The sequence below is a fragment of the Procambarus clarkii genome, chromosome 57 (genome assembly GCF_040958095.1).
Source record: "Procambarus clarkii isolate CNS0578487 chromosome 57, FALCON_Pclarkii_2.0, whole genome shotgun sequence".
Lineage (NCBI taxonomy): Eukaryota > Metazoa > Arthropoda > Malacostraca > Decapoda > Cambaridae > Procambarus > Procambarus clarkii.
The window spans coordinates 16,009,737-16,022,704 of record NC_091206.1 but is presented as its reverse complement, the minus strand read 5'-3'; the positions used below and the strand labels follow the sequence as shown (position 1 = coordinate 16,022,704).

The following is a 12,968-nucleotide window of genomic DNA, read 5'->3' as shown; positions in this document are numbered from 1 at the left end:
TTAGGAAGCTGAAGCCATTAAGTCTTATACTGTACCTTTACATTTTTAAATTGGTAACCTTCTTGTTAATTATAGTAATAACCTTGTTTCCCTTCCCCCCAGCCTGAAACAAATTTTTTATTGGCCAATTTGTACTGTGGAAAGGGAAATTTGACTGGAGCATGGCATCATTATGAACGAGTCTTAGCCGCCTCACCCAACCACTCCTCTGCTCTCCAGTTTCTCACGGCCCTTGCGTGTCACACTCGACCTCCACATTCCATACGGCCATTACCTACATGTCAAAACCAGGTAATATAAATTTGTTATTTTTTCATTATACTGTATTAAATTTCTTGACATCTTTAGACTAATTATTCATTATGCCCCCATTCCCCTTTTGTTATAGAAACCTGAGAGAAATTAATTATTCTTTTGAGTTTCATCTATTTTATTCAACACTTCTAACACTATAGCAATAAAGGTTTGACAAACTCTGCTTAATATGTTATTGTCACTGTAGTATGTTGGATTTGTGTGACACTTTTTCCGTGTTGGTCTAGTGATAAGGTTTGCAGCCACCTTACCATTCATAAATGTATCTCATGACGAGTTCCTCATGCTCAAACATTTATTTTCATGCCAGAAGTATTCAGCGTATTGAATCTTGCAGGGTGGAGTTGAGGACGGTGTATGTACTACAGATGGCGGCTGTCAAGACTCGACGGGTGCTGCATCTACTGAAGAGAAAAGTAAGTTACATACAGTATAGCAATATCGGCACTTGTTATTAGCGCCTTTCATTCAATAATTATATTTGGGCCAAACTTTTACTAGAAACAGGTGTATTTGGCTTCCATATACAGTGTGTCTGCTTCTCTCTTTGTACGTTATAACGTTTATGACTGGTGATGACTCCAGCCTTTTCAAAGTTGGGAGAGGAAGGGTTGGCAGAGAAATGGGCTTATCTTATGATTATCAAAGTTACCATGGTGTGTTGTGATATTACCATACTGGTCCATGGTGTGTTGTGATATTACCATACTGGTCCATGGTGTGTTGTGATATTACCATACTGGTCCATGGTGTGTTGTGATATTACCATACTGGTCCATGGTGTGATATTACCATACTGGACAATGGTGTTGTGATATTACCATACTGGACCATAGTGTGTTGTGATATTACCATACTGGACCATGGTGTGTTGTGATATTACCATACTGGACCATAGTGTGTTGTGATATTACCATACTGGTCCATGGTGTGTTGTGATATTACCATACTGGACCATAGTGTGTTGTGATATTACCATACTGGACAATGGTGTGTTGTGATATTACCATACTGGACCATAGTGTGTTGTGATATTACCATACTGGACCATGGTGTGTTGTGATATTGCCATACTGGACTGTGGTGTGTTGTGATATTACCATACTGGTCCATGGTGTGATATCTCCATACTGGTCCATACTGACTGGTTACTGACTAACAACTGAAAAAAATAAAGCCAAACTATTGTAAACATGAATGATATGCAAAAATAGTGGGAAAAAAAAGCACATATGACCTTAGGCCACCTTAATATTACTAAATATTTAACTTGTGTAGTATTTGCATATAAAAGGATACATAAAACTCGTATTATATTTTCATAATAAGTTTATTAAAACATAGCAGGTACACAATAACATATTTATACTCTACTTGCTGCACTACTTATTGGGTGAGGCATTATCTGCTTATATGACCATGTTGTAGATCTTGCCAACCACTATAACTGATACAAAATATTGAATACAGTATTTGTTATCTTGCAATTTGCAATATGTTGTCGTTGGAGAAAATTTGAGACTTTTTGCCTTTACCTGTAAAGTGTTTACACTTGAAATAAGTACTATTTTCTAATAAGAGAATTATAAAATATCTAGTAATAATCCCAATTTTTTAGTTTCTTCAAGACAAATACAAACTTGTGTAATTTGTTTATCAGCATTAGCAGGATTAATGACATTGTCTCTTGTAACATTTAGGTCCTTCACATGTTCAGTATAAATATGGAACATAGTGATGTACTACATTCATGCTATACTTGGGCAGGTGATGTGGACGATGTGATTAGCTTAGATCTTGAAAATGAAGCCGAGGAGGAGACAGAGGCTGAGGCCAGCCCTACACTACCACAGCCAGAGTTGACAGAAGAAGAAAATCTAAAGGACCTTGGCAATCCACAAGGACCAGAAGCAAAGGTAAAATCATGCTGATATCATTTTGCACTTTATCAACACACTGATATCTCTACCTCTTAATTTGCTCTTCCACCTTAAGCTAGTTGCAATCATTTTTATACAGTTTTTCAAATGGCCATGTTAACTCATAAAATTTACATGCCAGAATATTTCTTTACTATTTTCCCATAAAATGTTAGATGGAACAAGCACAGATCAGTGCCTTGTTCCAATCTTGAGGTTATCTTGAGATGATTTCGGGGCTTTTTAGTGTCCCCGCGGCCCGGTCCTCGACCAGGCCTCCACCCCCAGGAAGCCGCCCGTGACAGCTGACTAACACCCAGGTACCTATTTTACTACTAGGTAACAGGGGCATAGGGTGAAAGAAACTCTGCCCATTGTTTCTCGCCGGCGCCTGGGATCGAACCCAGGACCACAGGATCACAAGTCTCGCTTGCTGTCCGCTCGGCCGACCGGCTCCTTTCGTGTCAATCTCTGCCAGAACACTACATCACTGGCACTTTTTGTCAAGTGACCTCTCTAGCACCACAAGTGCTTATATCCTCACTCACAAAATGCTTTCACTTCACATGATCCATATTTGGTCTCTTTCAATAGCTTCTGTAATTTTCCTTGGGAAGAACTTTCTCAGGTCTTTAATCAACCAGTATCTTGGCTTTTACACTATTGTCAACACTGTGCTTCCTTCATAATAGAGTAAAAGTAAAATACATTATGTATGTATATATTGTATTTAAAAATAAATTATATAAATGTAAAATATCTACATATTTTAATTCCCCCGTAGTTCCATGGATCAGTCAAGATATTGCTTGTACCTTCTTTGTTTTAATCATTAATCAATTTACACCAATTTAAATGTATCTTCATTGTTTTGCACATAAAGTATCTCCAACATTTAAAAGTTCATGCACAAAGCATCTAACTCTAGACATTAGAAATGACGTGTATAAAAAATACTGCTCATTATTACTACTACTTCTCTGTCTAATATTTACAGGCTGGATTGCCTAATAAACAAATTCATGTTCGCATTGGACTGGGTACTGAAGATTCAACTGCAACCTACACTGCTGCTGATGCCGAGAGTGCCTCAAATCCAGACACTCCTGTCATAGAGGATGATCCATTACCAGATGTGCTGCTGCGGGTGAGGGAGAGAGTTGCCTCTCCCCCTCCGCCACCACATGTTTGTGATCGTGCTAACAAACTGAGTGAAGTCAAACATTTCACATCTACTTGGCTGTCTGTTTCAGCAAAGAATATAGAGTAAGTGTTTTTGTGTTTTTATTTTATTTATGGAGACAAGTTTATGAGCTAATTTTTCACATCGGTGTCCAGAACTTTTATATTCTGAACTGGTAATGACATGAGATTCAGTTGGTTTAATATTTGCTATATTATTTTGTCCATCTGTGTATCCAAAACACCAACGTGTTAGAATCATTACCCGTATTGGTCATAAACTTGAGGGCAAATGGATCTTTTGAGTAATTTTCTTCTATTTTGTCTAGAAAATTTTCAGATGCATTGGTTTTCTGGTGAGCTTCTATTTCTGAAAATGGGTGATGTTTGTGCATTTCCTGTTTTATGTCAATTGACAAGGATAGTGATAGTTAAAATTTAGCCTGTCTTTTCAGAGCTTAAATTCCACACATTAAATACCAAATGACAGACTATTGAGAAAAAGGTAGTCATATATAGACCAAACTGGGATATTTAACAGGGGGAAACAGTGGAAGCTAAATTCTTACAGGGTAGTTTATATGATTTAATATTTTAGAAAGAATGTCTGGGGTTACTTACTCAAGTTTTGTACAAGTCCAGAAATTGAGTTCTCATACTGCAATCACAAAGTATACCCTAAGTAACTGTATACCAGAATCCAGACTGGCAACTTTCACTCCCTCACCAGAGATGCCATCCTTCCTTTAGAGAGGCTCAGTTTAATACCCTCTCTATGAGTCACTCGTGCATCTTATAGATTCGTATAGTCTTATATCACAGGCTTTTTAATCTCAAATTACTGTACACCCACAATGTAAACATTCAACACACTAGTTACCATCACACTCCATTTCTAAGCTGGCCTAGCTCTTAAAATATAATTGTGTACTTAACAAAGAATTAAAATGAATGAAAATAAAATAATAAGGAACATGAAACGTGTACTTTATTAAAGTGTCCCCATAAGAAAATGCCAAAATCATGTGAGGACAAATTTAAATTTTTCATACAAAAAAATATAAATAAATATAATACTTGTCTTCAGTGCAAACCCACATTGGAGGGATACCTTATCTGCTGAACTGAGTGATGAACAACCATAACCAGATCAGATTTCTTCCACTGTATCTAAAATTCTGTTGCATCCAGATCTGGATCAGCAGACCTCAATGTACTGTTTATGCACACGTACAGTATGTTGAATATGCAAGTTATTTTGTATTATTTTTCTACAGTATATCAGAGTACCTTGTGGCAAGTCCAGCAGTTGGCACTGCTCTTGAGGAACCTATATGTAGAGGAGACTTGCCAGCCTCCATGCATACCTTAGATCATTTGGCTGGTATCAGACACCGTCATCTCCTTCCACACTTTCCTGAAATGGGGCTGAGGGAAGCCTTGCAAACTCTCACTGATCGTACTCCTGTGTCTGTTGACCTAATGGCAACAAGAATTGCAAGATCTCTTCAGAAGGTAATTACTGTAGGGGTGTGTTATTAATACCTTCATCAAAGTGCTCTTCATGTTAATTCATTGAGGGGTTTAGTAAAGAACTACAGTATTAAACAGTATTACTGAACATAAGATATGTGCAGACTGCATGTGATGAATTAGTAATAAAGTCATTAGTCAATAATATTTCAGGTACCTTGGCGAGAAATATAAGTATGAACTGTGAACAATGAAGATTATATATCATCCATTGAAATAATATTCATTAATTAAAGCTATTTTATAATAGTCTCATAGTACAATTGGCTTAACTCTTGACTTACCCGGAAATCAAATGCAGGATCCCGGACTGGGAGGCACAAATTATTGGGTATGATTCCTTTTGCCTAATGGCCAATGCCATGGGCCCTCCTACACTTGTATCCAAATGGGCAAAAATGTCCTTGCCAGCCACCCATCACGCCTTGAGGGCACACTTGAAGCCCACCAAGGCCTGCCACTTTTCAGCAGACCTGGTGCCAGACACCATCTCCTCACCCAAAGAACCAGCCAGAAAATGGGACAAATCTATAAATTTCCCCGAGATCCCAGGTGATAAGTGCAGTAGGCATCATAACAATCCAGACCATTGAATAGGAATGCCAAATGGTAGTATAAAGACCCCAGTGGGTAAAATTTCATCATGTGTTCTCGTAGCCCACAAGTGGAGCAGGTGTCCAGACGTTTGCTTGTCATCAAGGTTGAACCAGTTGTTGTCAGGCAACAAAACTGTTGTGGGGTTTTTATCCTGGGGAGGATCAGTAGCCTGTCCTCATCAACAAAGGCCAAATACTTGTTAATCCCAGCTGTCAAAGCCCCTATTTATGAATGAGAAATGGTTTACACACAACCGACAACTGATGTTCCAACATTTCTCGAACAATGCTTCACTGATCTCTGTTTGAATCACAGCTCTGTAATTGCTTTACCCATGTCCTACAAACACAAATAATTGCCAAATGAACTAAATTGTCCCTGATAAAACAAATTTAAAACAATAAAGTTCGAGTGATTTCAGTTTCTAATTTTCACTTTTCTGTACTTACTGTATTTTTAAGGCTTCATACATTACTAAATGTGCCACCACATTTAGTTATACTGGTTGATTGACAGTTCAATTAACTAACCTTATTTCCAGAATGAAACGTCTTGGGTGGTTGCAACAGCAGCAGCTTTATACTGGCGAGTGGTGGGCAGCGGAGAACGAGCAGTGGATTGCTTGAGACATACACTGCATCATGCTCCGAGGCACATGAAAGATATCCCTCTTATATCTCTCGCCAACATTCTGCACCGGTAAATTCTTTCATTAGTTTATACATTTTTAGCATAATAGAGGTAGTAAAAATCATAGTGATGAAAGAATTTTGTGGATTTTGTTGTAAACCAGTTGGCTAATGGTGTTACAGAGAAAACTAGAAGAGTAAGGCTTAAGATGAGCTATGGAGCCGGTCGGCCGAGCGGACAGCACGCGGGACTTGTGATCCTGTGGTCCTGGGTTCGATCCCAGGCGCCGGCGAGAAACATTGGGCAGAGTTTCTTTCACCCTATGCCCCTGTTACCTAGCAGTAAATAGGTACCTGGGTGTTAGTCAGCTGTCACGGGCTGCTTCCTGGGGGTGGAGGCCTGGTCGAAGACCGGGCCGCGGGGACACTAAAGCCCCGAAATCATCTCAAGATAATCTCAAGATGGAAAGGAAGAGCCCTAAGCCTGCTAACATTTGTCAGAAGTTATCTGCTCCTATACCTTCTTGTGGCTAGTTGATCTATGGCCTCACAAGCTTCCCTACTCCATAGCGGGAATAAGATTCTGTTTCTTGCTCCTGACTGGTCTAAAGTCATAGGTGCCTGGTGAATCGGTATTGGCCCTGGGGTACCAGCGCAGTAAGGGGAATTACAGCACAGTACTGAGGGGGCTGCCCAGGAAATGGCATTTTAATAAACCCAACATTATTGTACCCTAGATCATTGGTAGTACAATGATACCTTATTGTACTACCAATACCTTACTGTACTACCAACACTGTATACCTTATAAATTGGTAGTACAATAGGTCTTACAGTACTGTATCTGTATTAATAATAGAGCAAATAAAAAATACTTCATAGAACAACCTGTGCCCTGATCGAGATAATCAAATTGTCCAGTTGTGAAACTTTTCAAAATATAAGTTAGAAATTTTCTAACTCCTAACTTACTATATCACTATACCACTACTTACTATATCAAGTGATTGGATTTCCTCTAGCTAGGAATTTTTATCAATTATTAAAAGGATTATGACATTACTGTAATGTCAACTAGTAATACTAACCATAGAGATCTGGCAAGCAATCTTAGATTAATTGGTAAATAGGTCCATATATAAATAAGTTTGGGTGGATATAAATAGGAGCTACCTTGTATGGGCCAGTAGGCCTTCTTTAGTTTCCTGATATGGTAGTAATTATTTTAACATAATAATAGTTGTAAAAACACTTGCATAATAAGTACTGTATACATATGGAATTTTATACCATGATCATTAACGCATTGGCATAGTAACATTTGCAGTAATAACCGCATTTGCATAGTAAGCAATCGTGAAATGATGGCAGGATTTTTTCATGAGCCAGGGTAAACTCCACTACATCCATATAGAGCTATTATATCCATATAAGGAATCATTAAAATAAAACCCAGACAATAATAGTTGAAATCAATGTATGATAACTGCATTGCCCCCCATAATCAACGTATGATAATAACTGCATTTTTGGGTCTTAACATCTATATAACAGCAGTCAATCCCGGTATCGGGTTCTCCCCCAACCATATTTAGGTCCAATATTTGGTTGTTCACTGTTTAACCTAGAAAGCTAAATTCCGTGACCAGTATTTACAGCAAGTAAATTTAGTTTGTTATATTTCAGATATTATATAAATTTGTCATTCTCTTTCTATTGAAGCTTGTATTTTCATATTTCCAGAGCGGGTCTTTACAACAATGCTCTAGTTGTTGCAAACATGGCATTGGAAATTTCACCAAAGTTTGTCGTCATCCATTTTACTATGGCAAATATATATGCTGCTAAGGTAAGTCAATTCAAAAATATGATTTGTAGTAAGTTTTGAGTAGCAATATACTGTAAATTCATTCAATTTAATCAGATTTTGGTAATAAGTACATAGACATCTAGTATTATGATATTTAACACTTTCATTGTTCCAACGGGCGACTCGCTGTGCACCTCAAGGTAGCTCGAGCGTTGCCAGAGCTCACCACTCCAATGTTTATTCTCTGTTCATCTTTCTCAACTCAATTTCCGTGATATATTGTTCAATTTAGTATCAAATTGTTCGCAGTAAATGCTGTAAAGGGATATATATATGCAAATAAGTCTCACTTTTCTATACTTTCGACAAAAACTCTAACTTTTCCCTCAAACGTGTTTCTTTCAATGCTTTAGTCATGGATTGGCTCTGTTCTTGATCAGTATCCATCTGAAAGTCAATTTGCAGTATTTATAAAGCCGGTAACAACAAATAACCGGTATGAAAAAACTTTTCAACTCGAGGGAAGGCCGCAGCTGTCACGAGTGAGGTCATGAGAACAGTGACCTCCAGCGTAGGTGGGCGTTCACACGGCGGGGTTAGGATGCCACGTGGGGTATACAGAGCATGGGCAGAAGTTGGTGCACATTTTCAAACATGTCCCATAGTACTAGGACAATAAATGGAATTTCTACAATTTTTTTCATTTTAATGACGCTGTTTGCGTCATCACGTATACTCCGTATTTTGGTTCCGTGACAGAATATGTGGCATCAGGCAAAAAGTGTTAACACTTGTCACGTTAAAGTCTACCTTAAACCATGTGCTCTGAATTTTGGTGTTAAAACTGAATTGTGTAGATGCAGTTATGCTACTAAATTGAACAGATAAAGAACAACTTATTCAACAGGATTCAAAATCTGTACTTTGAAACACACAATCAACAAAATTAACTTCATAATATTAAACAATTCAATCCATAGAACATATAAGATTCATTTTAAGCAGTCTTTGCTTTCACCAGTACAGTATTACAATATTTATAAATGAATTATTTTATTTAATACAGGAAGTTTGACTAAAAAATGGTCAATAATCATTTAGAATTGTGAATGCTTGTGTTGTGTTTGACTCCAGTATGCAGTCAAGACACTATTGAGCACTATTTAAAAAAACATTCATATGAATATGGTTTTTGAATACCCATTTCTTTATTTATGTAATTGTACAAATAAAGCATGTTAAATGGCAAACAAAAACATATTTAATAAAAGAACATTTGTGAAGCTACACAAAAAATAGGCATCTCAACATACTGTATTCTTCTCTCTTTGCAGGGTGATCTGGAGAAAGCAACAGCATTTTATCAATCTACTTTAGCTCTTCAGTCTTCTTTTGAGCCAGCTAGGGATAGACTACGTGCTATTCAATGTGCTACTCTTAGTGAAGAGATCTCCGTGAAAAATTCATAAGTGACTTTTTAACCCCAGATAAGCAAGAATTATTGAATGTGCCAGAGGTGTCGTAAGTAGCAGCTGAATGTGAAAAAAAACTTAACTACAATGTTGTAAGATCATCTGTATAAGACATGCATATACTTTTTACTATTAAGTAATTAAATTTGAAGTATTATTAAAAAAAAATATGCATGAACTGACAAAAAAAATGTTTGAGAGATGAACAAATCCACAAGGGCCGTGACGAGGATTCGAACCTGCGTCCAGAATGTTGTTTGAGAGATACTTTGAAAGAAAACAAGTGGAGCTAATGAATGGGAGCCATATAATAATTACAGGCAATGGTGGATTAACACACCAACCAGTTTTGAAGATGGGAGTATATGTGTTATACAGTAATGCTTTTTATATATGCATATTTGTATGGCAATAATAAATGTGATGACTATAATAAGCATGTGATTAAAAACAGGTGAAAACTAAAGATCTTGGATATTGGAAATAATTTAAACCGACAGAAAAATTTGTATAAAAATGACAAAATTTAAATACGATAAAGTATCTAGTTTTTCGTATTTAAATTTCCGGTGTACAGTACAGTATATCAGTACTTGTACTTATCAAATTGCCAGCCTTTAAATATGAACAAATTGATGACTGGTGGTATCAACCAGGTATCAATGGTCAACCAGGACTATCTTCGGGGCAGTTAAGAAGCATGTGATCAGTTCAGGTACAGTACTGGTTATATATTTTTTAAGAGCAACACCACTGTCAAACATTACTATATATTGAAATGTTATATTTTTGTGACATCAAAGTCTTGTGCAAATGGTTTACCCAATTCATGGATTTACAGCATTCATAAGTGGAAATGTTGTTATGAATACAAATATCACAAGAATACCATAATACTGCCACTTTGCATGCAATATTCCATGTCATTGTATACATAAATTGGTTACACAGGGTCAAGGCTCCAAAGGATTCAGTTATTGTATTGGTATTCTAGTCACTTTGATTGTTATGGCCCAGTGAATATTTCCATGTGACGTAAATTTAACTGAAAATTTACTAAAATGTCTTAAGTTTTGTGTAGTGTAATTTATTATAAACTCAATACTCAATTAGCACAAATGTTTTATACTCATGAGCAAAATCTAAACTAAGTACATAATGCATTATAATATTTTTGTAATGAAAATGCATTTACTTTTATTACACCATTGAAAATCTTTGGTGAAAAACAATAATTTCCCTAATGTTACAACATTACTAAAGTGCTGCATTTGATATCTGGAAAAAGTAACACTTATAATGATGGCCAGTATCAGAAAGGGGGAGTATTACAATACACAGTAGCCATGTGCAAACAAATTAGTTGTACCAAGTCACTACAATATACCATAAGCAGCCTTCACAATGGTATACAATAGCATTAAACAGCTGTGACTTGTTTACTTGACCTCATTTAACAAGACTGTCCACAGTTTGCACAGGGCTGATATATAATAAAGAATTGTCATTATCAAATTGGGGGGACGAGTGGGGGAGGGAAGGTAATATTTGAATTGATACGACAATATTATAAGCATACCAGACAGTTTGAAGTGGCATAAGCAGGAAGCTTGGTTAAACTAAACCCAAATCTGTCACTTGGTATGAAGCAATTTTATGTTATAGTTAGAATTTACATAAATAAAATATATTTTGAATAATTATGTTGTAGTATTTAATCTCCTAAATTGTGAATTATATGCATTTGTTAAGCTTTATTTTTCTTCGCATGTGTCGAACATTTTAATATACTTTGTGTTAATACAGTTAGCTATTAAAACTCATTAAAAATATTGTGTATTTGAATTTGTCTCTTAATCTTAGCATTTTCTGTATGAAAACTGTATGAGGCTATTGTAACATAGTAACAAATTATATGAGATATCTGTACAAATGATTAAGCTTTAAAATGTGCATGTAAAAGTGCCTTATTGAAAAAACCTGCTGGCTTGTTCTCTAAGGTAAAATTACATTGATGGAAAAGAAAATCATGGTGTAAGACAGGAAGATATTTTGTGTGTTGGTGTCATGGGAAACTTTTGAAATGTCCCTATAGAGTCATACAGTATACTTTCTCTTCCCACCACCAACAGGTGGCAGCACATGTTCCACAACATGGTTTACCTCAAGTAAAGAACTATGAAAGTATTTAGAACAAAGATTTGTAAGCACACACATACAAAATAAAGCATAATACAGTACTGTATATTAGCAAGAGCTAATGACAGGAAGAATCTGATTAGCTCGGTGAGATGGACTATGTTGAGGAGCAGCTGCTGCTACTTAAGGGGTCAACTTAATTAATTTGGGCACTCAGTGGCAATCTCAAAGCTGCCAAGGAGGGCTTACAGATGCTTCGATCGAATATAATTTGAAACCCTCTACAACTTTAGCTGGGTAATCTGTAGTCCTCCCTAGTATTACTATGACCAATTGAATCTGCAGACACATTTGGAAAACTTCTAGTTACACCAATACCTAGAATGTTGCCCTGCTTGAATGCATGATTTGCTCTTCCATATGACGGTGAAATCTTGCTGTATGAGGTAACTCCAAAATTATTTTCTCAATTGATGTTACATATCTTTTTTGTTAAGTTAAATTCTAAAGTGTCTAAAAGTGTGTGTTAAGCCATGATATATCATATTAAATCCTGTAAGTGGGTATGCTAAACCATGATGTCCTAATGTGTTAAATTTTTTTCAAAATGTGCTAAATCATGTCCTAATGTATGGCAAATCATGTTCAGTGGGTATGCTAGGTGTGCTTTTGTACGGACCAATTTCAGCCTTGACCATTCCAGACTGTACACTGAACTTGTAAATCTTAAATTAATATCCTTGGTGATTATATAAATGATTTGTACAGTCATCAACATCATTACAGTAATTAGATGTAATTGCTTCATTCATGGTGTATTGCAGTATTATGTGCAATGTCACAAATATTGGTACAACTAATAATGTATAATATGAAACTTCAGTACGTTTGTAAATATTTATCATATTTGAATCATCTAGTCAATACTTGCCATCAATTTCTCTGTATTATAGGTCACAATTCAATTTTTTAACTTTGCTCAATTCTTTTTATTTTACTTTCCTAAAATAAAGTATTCTGTATATCCAGTACACAATCATGTAAAAAAGTTTTTATGGATACTATTATAAATGATACACTAGAAGACTTGTCCAATTGAAATATGTCTGTTTTGCTTACCTTACTGATTACCAAAGTCCAGGACAGGAAGTCCAATTAAGCTTACCAAGGTCCCACTTCCCCTACCCCTAAGTGGGGGAAGTTACCACTTCCTACTGACCTTCCCCACAATAGTTGGCTAACTACACTATACTACACTACAATAGGTATGCAGGAGTTGCCTAACTCCTGCATACCTATTTACTGCTAGGTGAACAGGAGGCATCAGCTGAAAATAAATGTTGCTCAAAGGCGACTTTCCTACCTCAAAAAT

At 36.3% G+C, this 12,968-nt stretch overlaps 1 protein-coding gene across 2 annotated transcripts in view; it reads left to right on the top strand.

The window, feature by feature from the left end:
• LOC123745006 (tetratricopeptide repeat protein 17) overlaps nt 1–12,574 on the top strand; it is a 29,978-nt gene extending 17,404 nt beyond the window's left edge. For both annotated transcript variants that reach the window (XM_045725253.2, XM_045725252.2), the window contains exons 13-20: nt 103–291; nt 653–731; nt 2,083–2,231; nt 3,232–3,500; nt 4,694–4,931; nt 6,088–6,245; nt 7,919–8,024; nt 9,320–12,574. In XM_045725253.2, coding sequence (XP_045581209.2) covers nt 103–291; nt 653–731; nt 2,083–2,231; nt 3,232–3,500; nt 4,694–4,931; nt 6,088–6,245; nt 7,919–8,024; nt 9,320–9,454 — 1,323 coding nt within the window. In that variant the 3' untranslated portion in view covers nt 9,455–12,574. The remainder of the gene's footprint in view (nt 1–102; nt 292–652; nt 732–2,082; nt 2,232–3,231; nt 3,501–4,693; nt 4,932–6,087; nt 6,246–7,918; nt 8,025–9,319) is intronic.
• Nucleotides 12,575–12,968: the final 394 nt, after the last annotated feature.